Here is a 17,117-nt window from a genome sequence, read left to right on the forward strand (position 1 = left end):
ACTCATTGCGATCTATGGTATTCCCTGAACAGCCAGGGAGGCCCTTTAGGGATCGATGCACTATCTCAAGAATGGCCGGAAGAATTGTTGTACGCTTTTCCACCCCTACCCTTGATCCACCTTGTGATCAACAGGGTAGCTTTGGGCCGTCACAAGATTTTACTTGTGGCCCCACGTTGGCCAAAGAAACTTTGGTTTCCGACCCTTGTACGTTTGGTCCAAGGTTACCCTTGGCAGTTACCACAGAGAGCAGATCTCCTCTCTCAAGTGGAAGGCCAAATCTGGCACCCCAGTCCAGAGACACTTCAACTATGGGTATGGCCCTTGCTCAGTCCCTCTCTGAAGGCTTAGATGAAGCTGTATTAAGGACAATAAATAGTTCTAAGGCACCGTCTACGTGGAGTAACTATTTTAGCAAGTGGCGAATATTCTCAACATGGTGTCATGACCGACAACTAGATCCGGCCAAGTGTGACACCAGTTTGGTTCTTCGTTTTCTTCAAACATTGATTGATTCTGGGAAATCAGTTAATACCATAAAAGTCTACATTGCAGCCATCTCACACTTCCATGTGTCAGTGGATGGTGCAAATATTGGCAAACACCCTTTGGTGTCTCAATTTCTTAAGGGTGCAAAACGCTTGCGTCCAGGGAGAATTATGAGATCACCTGCTTGGGACCTTTCTATTGTCTTACAGTCACTGGCCAAAGCACCTTTTGAACCTTTGGAGCAAGCAGATCTCAAGTTCTTGACATGGAAAACAGTTTTCCTACTGGCGATGTGTTCAGCCAAGAGAGTTGGTGAGTTGCACGCTTTATCAGTCAGTGAAGACTGCTTGAGATGGAAGGCAGAAAAAACAGGGGTTTTTCTCTGGCCAAACCCATCATTCTTGCCCAAGGTCCTTAAGCCTAGCACAATAAATCAGGTAATTGAGCTTGATGCTTTCCGTCCAGATCCCCTTTGTTCAGGTGAAGAGTTGGATCATTGTTCTCTATGTCCTGTTAGGGCATTGCACACATATATTGAGCAAACTCATCAACTACGACAGTCACACACACAACTATTTGTATGTTTTGACAAGAAGTGTGCAGGCAAACCTGTGTCTAAGCAACGGTTATCTCATTGGATAGTGGATACCATTTCACAAGCTTATGTCAGCCAAAATCTTCCTATCCCTGGTGGTCTGGTTGCTCACTCTACCAGGAGCATGGCCACTTCCTGGGCGGCACTGAAGGGGGTAGCACTATCGGACATCTGTGCCGCAGCCTCTTGGAGCAGCTTGTGCACGTTTACGAGGTTTTATAGGATTAATGTGGCAAAGCCAAATCCTTTTGGGTCTGCGGTTTTATCTGCGGCTAAATAAACAGGGGAAGGAAAACATGCTAGTCCCTCGTGACCCTGGGGGTATAAGTCATCCAAGGTAAGACCGTGGTGACGGTCTGAGTGAGGTCGAAATAGATCGTAAGTTATGACTATAACTATGGATCTATGAGACCGAACGATGACCGTCACCATCCCTTGTCACTCGGGATGAACTGGGGCGTTCCAGGCAAGAGGAAGTGGTTGGTTCACCTGGATGTTATATAGCCAACCCCTAAGGTCAGTCACCTGACATTGTTGATATTTGGTCTCGAGGATAGGCGGAGGAATGGCGTCATTCAAGGTAAGCATCGTTCGGTCTCATAGATCCATAGTTATAGTCATAACTTACGTTAGGTACAGATGTCCAAAGGCAACGGAGAAACTCACCCTAAACCTGGGCACTTTGATAAAGGGGCAGAGTAAGAGAAACTAAAGTGAATTGCATTTTGAATGTATAAATAGGAACTCAAAAGGAAAGTGTGGAGGACTGTTTTCACTGTGGACAGATTCTTTATTCAGTGTTCCAGACAGGAGAAATTGCCAATTATGCATAAATATGTTTTGGATATAGAATTTCTGAGAATACATTTAGTTTATGTTGATGCAGACTGGAATATTATACCAAAATAAAAATTCAAACATTCCTACTGTAATTTTATACCAAACAGATTTATTTACATCTTTATTTATTTATTTGAATGTATGCATGTTTGTTTGTTCGTTTGTTTAAATTCACTTCAGGGTTTATTTGTTTGTTTGTTTTGTTTTCGTTTTTCTTCTGAGCTTTATTTGGAAATTTGGGACTTCGAGGCACTGAGCCAAATATGTTCATTCACAAAGCTAGAACAATGCCGGTGGGCCAAATGGAATTTCATAAAGCAAGACTGTTTATTATTATTATGTGTTTATTATTACTATTATTATTAATGTTGAGTATGTTAAATACAAAGTAAAAAAAATGCTTTTTATATTTGCTCCTATGATGCCCCAATAAAAGTTTAATTTTCTCTGAAATATCTTTTTCCCCCACATTCAATTTATTTATTTATTTGATGGTTTTCCTTAAAAAAATACAAATTAGGAACAAGATTATGTTTAGACCACAAACCCAATCTATATGCAATCAGATATATTTTCCTGATTAAATAACAAAGTATTATTTTAATATTTACCATTAAAACAACTTTCTGTGCTTAATGTCCCTATTTTCTGGTCCTATTGTGAACAATTAATTGCATTCGGTGCATGTTACTCCCAAAAAAAAAAAAAATGTTAGTTGCCTGTTATCTTTTATCAAAAGCTTGCTCCACCTCTGAAATGAGTTTCCTCTGATGTCACCACACTCTCTCCTCAAACCACCTGTCAAAGACCAAATTAATCAACCACAAAAAATGTGGGCAGGTGAATATGCATCACGATGCATGCCTCAGCTTCAGTCTTCAGCATCTGAAAGAAAAGACGGTTTAAAATATGAAAACAAAGCTTACCTGTGGCGAGAGCCGTCGACGGCGGAGGTCCAGCCTCTCCACCACTTTTCTGACTCATGGCGGCTACGTTCTGCTCTCTAGAAGATGGCAGCTGAAGCTCTTTCGGGAGAAGATCATATACCGATTCTAGAGGGAATCAGAAAAAGAAATATATTAAGCCTCAGACAGTAAAACGCAGCAAGTCAAAATAGCCTTGCACAGATTTCTCTGTGGCAACTGACATATGCAGCGAATTACCAATTCTCATTTCAAGTGGATTATCGCCAGGGGTGATAATCAGCACAACATTCATTTCAGTACTTTTCCATGACTATAAAAGTCACCTACATCTGTCAGTCCAATTCTAGGTATACAGTGTCTTTCTGAACCCCACACGGCCTGGCCATCAACACGGAAAAAGTCCTGACTGCTTATTTTACCCCAATAGTAAGTGATAAATACCATTTTTGGCATGCCAGAGGCCTTAGTCACCGCTCTGTGATTGTAGTGGGTTATTTTAACAGAACAAGAACACAATGCCTTTAAACCTTGCTCGCTCTTCTGATGAGTACAACTTTGAAAACAAGGCTGCTACAAGGGATTAGAGAAGTTGAGAGGTGATTTTCACTGATCCCAGCAGTTAGACTACATCGAGCACAAAAAATGGATAAAACAAATGAATATAACCGTCACAGACAAGCTCCTCGATTCATTCTGTAGCTTGTCATTTATCACTGGGTCTGAATGAGATTATAACGTTTCAGAACAGATCGTCTCTCACATCACTCTCAGAGATTATCAAACCTGCCAACGGAAAATTTGAAGTGAGAGACGATGTCATATTTAATTTAATGTGTGAATAAAACGGAGGCTGTGAAAGATACAAATACAATGTGATCAGTAGGTTGTACTGTTATAATGTTACAGGTCAGGGATTTACCAATTGTTTTTGGCATCCAAACACCTTCAACAATGTTTTTTTTTCTCAGAGTACCCCCTGAGATTATCATTATTATTATTATTAAGTTAATTTATTATTATTATTATTATTTATTGTATTAATTATAATATAATAAATATATAATATTAATAATTTTGTTTTATTATTTACATTTTATAAAAAATTACAATTAAATTAAATTTGATTATTAATTGTATTATTTTATGATTATAATTATTTATTCTTTTTATTATTCATTTCATAATTTAACAACGCATTTGCATATTGAAGGTTCTCTCAGTTAATTAAAAAAATTAAATATTTCAAATTTTTCTGTGAGTGTTTTATTTGAATCTTTTTTATATTTTTAATTACTGATTCATAGCATTAGGCAGCAGAATTTGTAAAAAAAAAATAAATAAATAAAATAAAATAAACCTTACCTTGTCATTATTTTGTTGTATATTGAAATTGAAATGTGATAAACACTTAAACCTCATATTGCTGTTGCTGAAACATCCAGGCATTAGGAATGCCACACTTTGATGCTAATAGAAATAGTTGCTTTTTAAGGCTGTTCACACTTGGCTTCAATTTTTATAAGAACCAAACAAAAACAAACAGTCTTTGCATTGACTTTGTAGTAGGACTTTAAATGTTTAGTTGTGATAGTGTCTCAGTGTACATTAAATCCACCCTGTTGTTTTTAAGAATGCAGTCTATTTTATTTATAATACTAATAAAATATTATTACATTTTTATTATATTTTAAAATAAAAAGTAATTTGACATTTCACATTGCAAGTTATAATGCTTCACTTTCAAATGTTAAACCTTCAAGCTTTTATTTTGGCAGAAATCTGCAGGGGAGACCTTTATGCAAGGCAAGGCTAATTAAACTAATTTACTAATTAACTGATAAAAGGTTGAAAACTTCATTTTAAAGACCAATTCTCACTACTGAGTAATTGTTCATTAGCATGCATAATACAAATATATTGGCTGTTTATAAGTACTTATAAAGCACACATTAATGCCTTATTCTGCATGATCATATTTTACATCCCTTCATCCTCATCCCTTGTTAAGTATAATAAGCAGCAAATTTATTGAGGGAGAATTCTTAGATAAAAAAAATATATTGTGTTCCCTAATCTATGGTGTTACCAGTGTAGGTTCAGAAAAATAAGCAACTTGCAGAGATGAGTTTTAGTTGATCAGAATTTACTGTGAACCGAGCCGTTCTGAGACACAGAAAGCACCCGATCATGAGCTGCTTGTGTGTTAATGAACACTGAAACATGCAATGCATAAGACTACATTGCAGCCTTTTGCGATTGGATAATTGCAATTTGCATGATATTACAATTTTTATTTAATTTTGGTTAGATTTATATCAACTCACAAACCCCCCTCCGGTTCACAGTCTGGGAAACTCTGTTCTAGGCATTGTCCATTTTCTTGTCTTTTGTCCATTTGAAATTTTTTGAAAAACTTTTTTCCATCATCTGAATGGTTGGTATAATGGCACATTGGTATAAAGGTTTGACCTATGGAACATTACTGGCATCAAATGGAATCGCAAAAGGTAATGGCTTACAAACAGGTTTCCCAAACACAGAGAAACAGGTAACCACACCCCCAAGTTACACCATTGGCTAAACAAGGTTGACATGTTAAACCGCTCCAACCAAGCAAGCATGTTTGTGGATCACCACAGTGTTTATCTACATATGATTTACTTATAGCAGCCTCTGCACACAGGAGAAAAAAAAATTCAGATCTGAGTATGTCTACATATGTTCACACTTTTTTTCCATCTGCATGTATATTCTAATACCTCATTCTCAGAAGATGTCGAGCAGTCTTGTACAAAATAAAATGTGAAAAGCACCAGTGTGTTTAGAGGCCTCTTAAATTCTGAGAACAAATGCATCTCTTATGCGGCCTGAAATAGATGCAAACATGGGTGCAGGTAAAGGCAAATTCTCGGTATGGCCGTGAACACAGTTTACAGAGGCCAGACGGGAACCAACACACACTCAAACTCAAACAAGCCTAGGAAAGTGGATTTTAAAGGACTTGAGACCAAAAACATCACAGTTCTTACGCAACCATCATTACTTTTTCCAAATTATTTCCAATCAATGTCTGGAGGAAAAAGATAATGGTCCTTGATTTATAATTATTTATAATTTACAGCACGTCTCAGATGGCAGTACCATGTTACTTCAACATACACTTTCTGATAGGCTTATTTCAATTCTGGAGCTCGCATCTTTCTGGAGCTTCACCATGGGAAGTCAATGCATTTAATAGTGAAGGTTTAGTGATATTTTCCAGACCTGTCATGGTATGTTGCTTATGAACTTGCAGATCAATAGCATTGTATGGAATATTCCTCTGAATCCTCACAACTGCTGCTCTTTCTCGTATATTGAGTAACTGCATCTGGTACCAGTTAACATAAATAGGTTTTTCTAATTCACAAAAACACATTAATCACTTATAAGACATGATAGTGCCTAGCCTGCTCTTTCCCTGCTTAACCAATTTCTGTCTTAGGCTGGTCTGCACATGCAGGAACATGTGTCGTGTGAACAGGGCCCTTCAAGTAAATAGATTGCCAACCACATAGACTGAAAATATGTGCTAAGACTGTGGCTGCAGAATCAGTACCTGGATTGTTTCTAAGGGTTTCCACTCATTTTTAAGAGAATTCCTATTTTGCGCCATAGTTTCTTCCCACACAAATAGGACACAGTGGTTGCCGTTCATGTCCCAAAACACAGTTTTTCTTTCACTGGGGAAAAGAAAAAACAAAGAGCAATATCATTAACTTGGTAAACATTATGATGTCATTGCTTCTACAACGCAATGTCTCACTTTCTAGCTCCTTTCTTGTTCTGACTAGATCGGAAGCCAAAACACATTTGCAATGAATTAAAGCGACAGTTCACAGTCATTTACCCTTCATTTTGTTGTTTTAAACGCAGAAGATTAGCTTTTTTTGCTCCATGTAACACACACACAAAAAAAAAACATCAGCAGAATCCTCATGTTGCTCTTTTTCATACAATATTTGGGTGAAATATCATTGTAATTCATTTGTAATTCATTATCAAGTGTGATAATATAATGTACCAACCACATTCCCAACCTTTAATTATAAGTGCTAATAAATTCAGCTGCTGTCTTAATCAAATTAAGACATAGAAATGTATATTTACATTTTACTTGGTTGGTTGGTTGTCAGGGTTGTTTGATTGATTGGTTGGTTGGTTGTAAGGTTGTTTGGTTTTGGTTGGTTGGTAGGTTGATTGGTTGTGGTTGGTTGGTTGGTTGATTATGGTTGGTTGTGATTAGTTGTGGTTGGTTGTTGGTTGGTAGGTTGATTTGTTGTGGTTAGTTGGTTGGTTGGTTGATTGGTTGGTTGTGGTTTGTTGGTTGGTAGATTGATTTGTTGTGGTTAGTTGGTTGGTTGTGGTTTGTTGGTTGGTTATAATTGGTTGGTTGGTTGGTTGGTTGGTTGTGGATGGTTGATTAGTTAATTGATTGGTTGTGACTGGTTGGTTGGCTGGTTGATTGGTTGTGGTTGGTAGGTTGTGGTTGGCTGGTTGATTGGTTGTGGTTGGTTGGTTAGTTAGTTGTGGTTTGTTAGTTGATTGGTTGATTTTTTGGTTAGTTGTGATTGGTTGTGGTTGGTTGGTTAGTTAGTTGTGGTTTGTTAGTTGATTGGTTGATTTGTTGGTTAGTTGTGATTGGTTGTGGTTGGTTGGTTGGTTGATTGGTTGTGGTTGATTGGTTGTGGTTGGTTGTGATCAGCAGAATCTTCATGGTGCTCTTTTTCATACAACATTTGGGTGAAATATAATTGTAATTCATTATCAAGTGTGATAATATAATGTACAAACCACCTTCCCAACCTTTTATTATAAGCGATAATAAATTCAGCTGCTGTAAACATAAGATAAACTATTTTCCACTAAAATAAATACTTGGTTGTTGTTGTTTGTGGTTGGTTGGTTGTGGTTGGTTGTTTGATTGACTAGTTGTGGTTGGTTGGTACATTGATAGGTTGATTTGTTGTGGTTGGTTGGTTATGGTTGGTTGGTTGTGGTTGGTTGATTGATTGATTGGTTGTGGTTGGTTGGTTGGTTGGTTGATTGGTTGTGGTTTATTGTTGTTGGTTGGTTGGTTGGTTGTGTTTGGTTGTGGTAGGTTTCATAGGTAAATCACATTTTTTTTGGCAAAATTATTTGAATCTTAATCACACATTTTATCAGAAAAATCATTCATTCATCCATGCAGCCCTAAATATAATCATAGTCTGTGGTGTTTTTCTTCATAATACAGACGTTTTGGCCACACAAGGAAGATGGAAAAATTATTAAAATACATGTTCTATAACCATAAAGCTCAATATATTTGTTCTGTGCATAAAAGGGGAAATGAAAAGAAAAGAAAGGAAAAAACACATTCTGCAAGTTCATTCATACTTTCATTGACTCAGATTCTTGCCTATGTAAACTGTTTCCAACCTCTGTTTCCTCTGTGATTTGACAGTTCACATTAATGCTTAGACTCAGTCCTCCAGTCATGCTACCTATCTAATATTCAGGACCAAACTTGATATTATTTATGAGCTGATGGTCTTTGCATGAGTCAGATCATCGCATTTGGTCATTTGCAAAACCTTGTGAGACATTAAATGATCAAAAATTAGATTTTACTGCAACCCAACAGAAGTGAGCAATGTACAGTATTTTAATATTTTAAATGGGTTCTGGTGCCTGATACAGGTTTAGAAGGTGAAATTCTCCATTCAAAGGACAAGAGAGATTTAAGCTGGGAATCATTTATAACACTCCACAGATGTTTATTATCTATTCCAGCCTGATGCCGACGGCACCATAGTAACCAGGAGCAAAGCGAAGCCTACATCTCCAAGCATTATGAGCATTAAGTAGCTGGTAAAGCGAACTTTAAATGGGTGCTCTATATGAGGCAAAAACAAAGTAACTGTTGCTGCCCTAAAGCAAGGACTACCAAGCCAGACAGAGAGCGAGAGATAACACAGAAGAATCTGTCTAAAGGTGTACATAAATTGTATTGTTAATCAAACTGTGTGGCTGATATGACATGATTAACACATCCTATAGATAAAATGAAGTTATCTCTCTCATATATAGAATTTTCATATGTATGCAAAAATCTGTGCTTAAAGGAATAGTCCACTCAAAAATTCAATTTTACAATTTACTCGCCTTCAGGTCACAAAGGTGTAAAGTTTGTTTCTTCATCAGAACAGATTTGAAGAAATTGAGCATTATATCACTTGCTCACCAATGGATCCTCTGCAGTGAGTAAAAACATAATAATAATCCAGAATTAAGCCACACCACCCCCAGTCCATCAATTAACATCTTGTGAAGTGAAAAGCTTCGCATTTGTAAGAAACAAATCCATCATTAAGATGTTTTTAACATCACATTACTGTATTTTGCAACACAAAGTCATGAGAAAAACAACATCTGAGATTACAAGCCAAAATACTTGTGATCTGTTTTGAAACTAATCAAGTGTCACCCAACTCTGACAGAATTACTGTAGTTATGATAATGCTGCTTGTTTGCAAACTTTTTTATTTAGACAAACTGGAAATGTTAATAAGACATTAGTTAAACAGTTTTTTTGTGTGTGATTCTGTAAGATTAAAGATTCTAACTGTTTTTTTTTTTGCCAAACAATTATTAAATAAATCATTTATTTATTTATATAATTTATTTCTATATATAAATAGTTATTAGGTGAACAAAGGCCTCTTGTAGCGAATCGATGTGTTTTTGAAAGAAAAATATCCATATTCAAAACGTAATAATCACTTTAATCTATCTTGCGCTCACTGTTGTAAACTAAGCAGTTCCGGGGGAATGACGGATGAGGTCAGGTGCACATGCGCCGCTCAGAAGTGACGCACGTGGAAATGCAGAAGAGAGGTTAAAATAAGACAATGGTCACTAATTAGAAGTACAAAACAAGGATTTGTAAAGAAGAATGTTGGAGGATTTCAATATAAGCCAAGAGGAGACTGGTTTTCCTTTGCTAAAGTAAGGAAACTTTGCTTTCTTTGCTCCTGTTAACAAACGTTGGTTTTCACGAGACTCACTGGCGTATGCACAACACTGACCTCATACATCATTCCCCCAGAACTATTTACGTTTTACAACTGTGAGCACAAGCTAGATTAAAGTGATTATTACATTTTGAATATGGATATTTTTCTTTCAAAAATGCATTGATTTGCTTCAGAATGCGCTTTTTATTAAACTTCTCATGGACCGATGCAGTGCAACACCTGCTGAGTTGCATCCAACAGCTTGAAAGATCAAAGACAATTTTTAAAATAACTCTGACTGGATTTGTATGAAAGAAGAAAGTCATATACACGTAGGATGACTGAGGTGAGTAATTTATGGGCTAAGTTTCATTTTTGGGTGAACTAACCCTTTAAATGAATACATTTTTAAATATAAATTATTTTGTGACCCCGGTCCTCTGGTTGAAAACCACTGCATTACTGTCACTGAAGCACATTTCCTACAGTATGTGAGTTAATTTCATTTAGGAGACAGATTAAATTATATTGAGACTGTAATTGTAAGCAGATAAATAACTACACAAAATTTTTTGTATAGTTTACTAAATTTTAAATCATTGCAAAATGTTTGGAATTTTAAAAAATATGTCAGTGTTTGTGTCAGTGCAGTTACATGTGTGTCATGCCATGCAATTACTTTGTTTTCATGATCTATCAATGGTATAATTTCTGAGTATTTCATTAAAGTATAAAATTTTAAACACATAATTTTTGTCATTTAGAACTTACATTTTTGTTAGGAAAATTATGACATATCAGTGGCATCACACCTTGCAGTACATTTTTACTTTTTATCTTTGTCCTAAATTGTGTTGCCATCAATCAAAGTCATTGTCACAAGGAAATTAACATGTTCTTTTTACAATAAAGAGATCGGTAGCACTTTATTTTACAGTCCTGTTCCGCATGTACATACTATGTACTTATTATAGTAATTACAATAACTAAGTAATAACTAGGTACTAACCCTGAACCTACCCCTAAACCTAACCCTACCCCATGTAGTTACCTTGTGTTACCAGAACTTTCTTAAAATACGCTGTAAGTACACTATAAGGACACGTATTGTAAAATAAAGTGCAGCCAAGAGATCTAAAAAAGATTTTAATGTTTCATGCTTGAGTCCAAATGATCTTTTTAACAAATGCTAACAGAAACAAAGGTCAAGGTTAGAACATAGAATAAACAGAGATGCAAGCAAAATCTGTAATCACACATTCAGATAATTCTTTTTTTTTTAATTAAAATCAGACAGCAGATGTAACATTGTGATCTAACATGGGTCCAATCAGAGAGAGTGAATGCGGTTTCATTAAGTGATAGCACAGCCAGCTTCCACTTCATCTATTTAACCTCTGGATCACTGTGGTATAGGATCTGCCCCGTCCCACGAGGGCAATAGATAATGAGAACATCCAAGGACAACAAAAAACAAGGCCAAGAAAAAGCCAGAAGAACACTATCAAACCAGCTACATTATTAGTCTAGTGTCAATTGCTCTGGCCTAAACAATGGCCTAACCTTGAGGCAGGCACGAAGGGGGACTTTACAGACCAACCTGGGACAGGGTGGAGGAACAGAGTGTACAGTAAGGAGGATGTTTGTTTCATTCTGCGTGCCACCACATGCTTCCCATTATTCCACTCCAAACACTCTTAACAAATAAGGTTACAAAAGGGGTTTCCAAAGCAATGCCATTAAAGAACCATTTTTTAGTGTAAAGAACCTTTTGTGCAATGGAAAGATTGCATCCATCTATGCCAACGAAGAACCTTTATAGTATATGTACTGCATATTTCTGTGGTGCTTTGGATCCAAGGGACGTTGCAAGAGGAGTTAACTGAACGTTTCCCTAATATTAACATATACCAACCTTTTCAGTTTACCCCAGACACAGAGACTAGAGGAAAGAATAAAAGCACCTCCTATCATCATAAGTGGATGAGGTTTGCCAAGTTTCCATGTTTCTGTTTATATTGGCCACTCATATCTGGCAAAAAAAAAAAGAACGAAAGAAACACACAAATTTGAAATGTGTCTTCAGAATGTCCTCACCGTGGACCTGGTGTCTTTCAAGTTTTGTCAGCAAAATATTTTGTCAGGAGGTGTACTACACAGTACTAGAGATTATGCAAACAGGACAATAACATTTCAACTCAATGGAAATGCATATGCTAAACTGGTGCCAGAGAGTGAATGATTCGAAAAACTAAAGAATTTTGATTCTATGTCAGTGCACAGTTCTGGAGTCATTTGGGTGCCTTGGGTATCTGTGGAAAAAAGTATACACTTTCTTTTTAAGAGTACTTATTAGGCTACGGAAATATGGAAATTGAAAAAGAGTATTGTTTTTAGCACTGCACTTAAAGTAGCACTTAAAGTATTGTTTTTAGACACTTTTTTAAAATTATATTAAATGCAGCTTGAGTGTTTAAGTAAGACTTCGGTACATCTTTTTGTGTAATTTTATAATTCTATGTGTACTGACAAGCATTTATGACAAACTAAAACATTTCTATTAAAACTTCTATAGCATGCATTTAAATTTGAAATGGTGAAGGTGCAATTCCGTACATTTATATTCAAGCAGTTACAATTCTGAAAACATTACAACCATTTCACATTTAAGTATATTATGTCTTAAATAAATACTATTTTTAAAAGCATGCTAAAGTATGCTTGTTTCACGAGGTTATACTATCTGAGCATGACTTTTGACCTCTTTAATCTTAGAAATGTGGTATACTTTGTACTGAATTCATGATAAAAAATAATGCAAACACTACCTGCTCTGTATGTAATGCTGCATATTTGTTTTTAGAACCGAAGGGGAAGTACATAAATTGCAACATGAAGTGTGAATTCACCTGAGATGACACTCGTGAGGAGCCTGCTCTAGCTCTCAGCTGGATCTCAGCAGTGAGGACAGAAACAAGTCTGTGTCTGCCGTGTTTACCAGCAGCTTCACAGGACGGTGGAGCAGGGGAAGACACAGACACTGGGCTCAGATGAAAGCAGGCCTCAGCGCAGTGAGGAATTCATGCAGTTTGCACAAGCATGGCCACTGCACTGACACAAACACAAAGCCATCCAACCCTTGCTGAAAGAGTGACAATCCACATTTAAATCACATTTAACAATGCAACACATACGCTTTTCAATGCAATAGAGAAAATCATCTAAGAGACCCACATTATCAGCTATTACAAAGATGCAACCACATAGTATTTGCAAGCAAAACTACCCGGTAAAGGTTTAAATGCCTGACATGGCATTATATACGCAGTACAAAAATGTGAGAAATCACAATTGATGAGTGTTAACAAATGCAACGTTTAAGTGTTTTTAGCTATACCTGTGTGGTTTCCTGTTTACACCTGTATTTTATGATTACCACCTGTAATCCAATTACAAAACAATTATTGTTTATAATAGGTGTTAAAGGGTTAGTTCACCCAATAATCAAAATTATGTAATTAATAACTTACCCTCATGTTGTTCCAAACCCGTAAGACCTCCGTATATCTTCGCAACACAGTTTAAGATATTTTAGATTTAGTCTGAGAGCTCTCAGTCCCTGCATTGAAGCTGTGTGTACGGTCTACTGTCCATGTCCAGAAAGGTAAGAAAAACATCATCAAAGTAGTCCATGCGACATCAGAGGGTCAGTTAAAAAATTTTGAAGCATCGAAAATAAATTTTGGTCCAAAAATAGAAAAAATTATGACTTTATTCATCATTGTCTTCTCTTCCGTGTCTGTTGTGAGAGAGTTCAAAACAAAGCAGTTTGTGATATCTGGTTCACGAACAAATCACTCGATGTAACTGGATCTTTTTGACCCAGTTCACAAAATCGAACTGAATCGTTTTAAATGGTTTGCGTCTCCAATATGCATTAATCCACAAATGACTTAAGCTGTTAATTTTTTAATGTGGCTAACATTCCCTCTGAGTTCAAATAAACCTATATCCCGGAGTAATTAATTTACTCAAAAAGTACACTGACTGAACTGCTGTGAAGAGAGAACTGAAGATGAACACCGAGCCGAGCCAGATAACGAACAATAGACTGACTCTTTCACAAGTAAAGAACTGGTTGCATTGGTTTTCGGATCACCAGTAGTTCTTTCGGACAGTTCGATTCAATAAACCGTTTGAAGAAAACGGTTCACCAGTTCGCGCTCGACGTAATGGCGTCATTGGCGATGATTGTCCTTGAGTCAAGACTTCGGTTTACCTGGGCTCATAACATTAGCACAGAATCAGTTCAGAATCAATCACCAAAAGAATCAGTTCGGTTCAGACACTCTGTGTGTCAGTCTGCTTCACGCTGAATCACATATGCGCAGTATCATTAGCTCCTCGGTCCTCAAATCAGATGCAGACCGTTTTCTTCAACCGGTTAATTGAATCGAACTGTCCGAAAGAACTACTGGTGATAGTATATTAGTGGTGGGCCATTATCGGCATTAACGTGGTGGGTTAACGTGAGACTCTTATCGGGCGATAAAAAAAAAATATTGCCATTAATCCATTCTCAAAATTGGGTAGGGAGCTGGGTCTATACTAAGCAAGCTATGATATTTTATCATAGCATTATCCCCTTGATATTTTTGCGCGGATGTATACCTAGCTGAATCTTTAAACCTGTGTGTATGACTACTGTGAAATAAATGACCACATCAAACGTGACATGCTAACATGGATGCAGCTAAGATGCCGCCGGGTTTGCTTCAGGGAATTTATTTTTTGAAGAAGCTTCCCAATGGAAACCTCGAAAAGACGCATGCATGTTTCACATATACGCCGTCTGCAGTACGTATGCAGTCCGTGTGTGTTACGTATGTGGTGCTGAAGCAGCACGAACTCTATGTATTTTCACACAGGACGCGTTTGCAGTCCGCTACTCGGTACTTAAGCGATCGCTGCACTGCTGCAGACGCAACGCTCCTGGAACGCAACTGGAATCCGTTAACATGGGTGCGTAAAAAAAATATGCAATGGAGGTCAAGACCAAATTTGGATCATCATGTAATACCATGATTTCATCATGTAATACCATGACATTGTTTGTTTTGTCATTGTTGTTGTTTTAAATAAAGAGTACTGTTTGTTAACTGTTTATCATGTCTTAGAAGTAATAAAACATTTTAAGAAGTTTTCATTTTAACTTGTATTTTGGCTTTGTGAGTTTTGTATTGTGAGATCAGGATCACATACAGAAACAAATCATAACATGGAACAATATCTCTCTGTAAGTTACTTCTGAAAGCATGTAGGGCAGGGATAGGCAACTCTGGTCCTGGAGGGCCACTGTCCTGCAGAGTTTAACACCAACCCTAATTAAACACACCTGAACAAAGGCAATCAGTGTTTTCGGGATTACTAGATAGATACAGGCAGGTGAGTTTTTATGAGGGCTGAAGCTAATCTCTGCAGGATAGTGGCCCTCCAGGACCGGAGTTGCCTATCCCTGATGTAGAGCAATGGAGAAAATTTTTTTTTAGAGTGAGGTCCAAAAACACACAGACAGAAACTAGGGACCTATAAACAGTGCAGATTTTTACATATATCTTCATTTAGATTTCAAAAAACCTAAAACTGGAGTTTTGACTTTATTTTCCACCTCAAAAAAGTTCCCAGATATTCGTTGTGTCCTCAGATTTATGGAGCCCACTGTTCTTCCCTGTCATCTTGTAAGAGAGAGTCCTCAGCTCTGTGCGTTTGTCCTTTGGACTCAGACTAAATCCACACCTTGAGAACTTTAATAACATAAGAGGATTCGGCTGGCAATCTAATGAAGGCTGTAGAGTGTCAGCTGATTCATTAGACATGGACAATGAGAACAGCAATGCAACTGGGCAAGAGTTGAGGTTAGCAGAAAAATGAAACAAAAGCATCTCACAATCTCTAATAAACTGACACAGGTTTGAAAAAACACAACAAACTGTTTTAAGTTAAAGGGATAGTTCAGCCAAAAATGAAAATGCTATCATCGCTTACCTCCAAACTTACATGAATTTCTTTATTCTGTGAAACATATACTTTGAGAAGTTTGTAACAATATGAGAGAGAAAAAATGATGACAGATTTTTATGTTTATTTGAACTATCCCTTAAAGCTAAGTTAAGCTAGATTTGCAAGCAAATTGAAAATCACTTCATGTTCAGCTGCTGAAAGATTTTACATTCCCAAAAAGACAAGCATGAATTTCCCTTAGTGCTGAAAGTCACAACCTAAATCATAGCACAATTTAATAACTTTGCATTTTATCCAAATCATCTTGCAAATGAGAATAATACAATCAAATTATACGTTTAGAGAAGAAAACAGCAGTCAAGTGCTTGAGAACAATTAAATGCTAGAGCACACAGTAAGTGGAGAACAGCAGGAAAAATAACCAATTGAAAAAACAAGTTCATTATGTACAGCTATATGTTAAAAGTGGGACTGAATTTTTATCAAATGCTGCGTCTTCACAAGGTCTCTGCCTGTTAATCTTGACAATTTCTTGGATATTTTTGAATTAAATCTTAATGCAGCAGCAAATGTCCCACAAGTTGGACTCATTTAAAAAAATGACTATTGATAAAATAAAAAAAGCACAAACACTGGATTAATAAACAGGCCTATGCAAGCAAAGTTACATACTAAGTTTAAATTAAGTCAAATAAATAAAGGCATGCTGACACTATGGGAATATTATGGGTTATTTCCCTACTACAGAAATTTTAACCGTGCACTGCAGTCATGATGTATTTCTGTGAAGTTAGCATCACCCTCGTTCACTTCACAAAAAAACGCAATAGGATTTTGGATTATTGTAGAAAATAAGCTCTGTGATCAACAAACATTTATTATTCGTACACATTTTGTTCATTATGATAATCTTCACAAAGGAGCACAACCCTTTATGAATTCTGAAGCCTAAATACAATTCCCATAAGTAAAAAGCTAAACATCTTCTATGAACAAACGACACAACAATCACATCACTATCATTAAGTTTACCAGCAAAAAACGTTTTCTGTTAAAAGTTGAGTTTGAATAGTTTGCAAGAGTGTGATTACAAGCAAAATGAGGTTGTGAATTCACAAAATGATTTAAATATCAAAAGGGGGTGTTACTGATTTATTTTATGTCATTGAATAAATGTAAAAAAATATATTTTGAGCTTGTGATGACCAC

General features: G+C 36.5%; 1 protein-coding gene across 3 annotated transcripts in view; it reads right to left on the minus strand.

Annotated features, from left to right (window-relative positions):
- LOC113106460 (nuclear factor of activated T-cells 5-like) overlaps nt 1-17,117 on the minus strand; it is a 45,709-nt gene that overhangs the window by 21,173 nt on the left and 7,419 nt on the right. For 2 of the 3 annotated variants that reach the window (XM_026268397.1, XM_026268396.1), the window contains exon 2: nt 2,851-2,976. In XM_026268397.1, the coding sequence (XP_026124182.1) occupies nt 2,851-2,976 (126 nt within the window). Of the gene's footprint in view, nt 1-2,850; nt 2,977-6,448; nt 6,584-17,117 lie in introns of those variants that run through there. The other variant, XM_026268399.1, reaches the window with a different exon arrangement.

Source organism: Carassius auratus, chromosome 7, assembly GCF_003368295.1.
Source record: "Carassius auratus strain Wakin chromosome 7, ASM336829v1, whole genome shotgun sequence".
NCBI classification, from domain to species: Eukaryota; Metazoa; Chordata; class Actinopteri; order Cypriniformes; family Cyprinidae; genus Carassius; species Carassius auratus.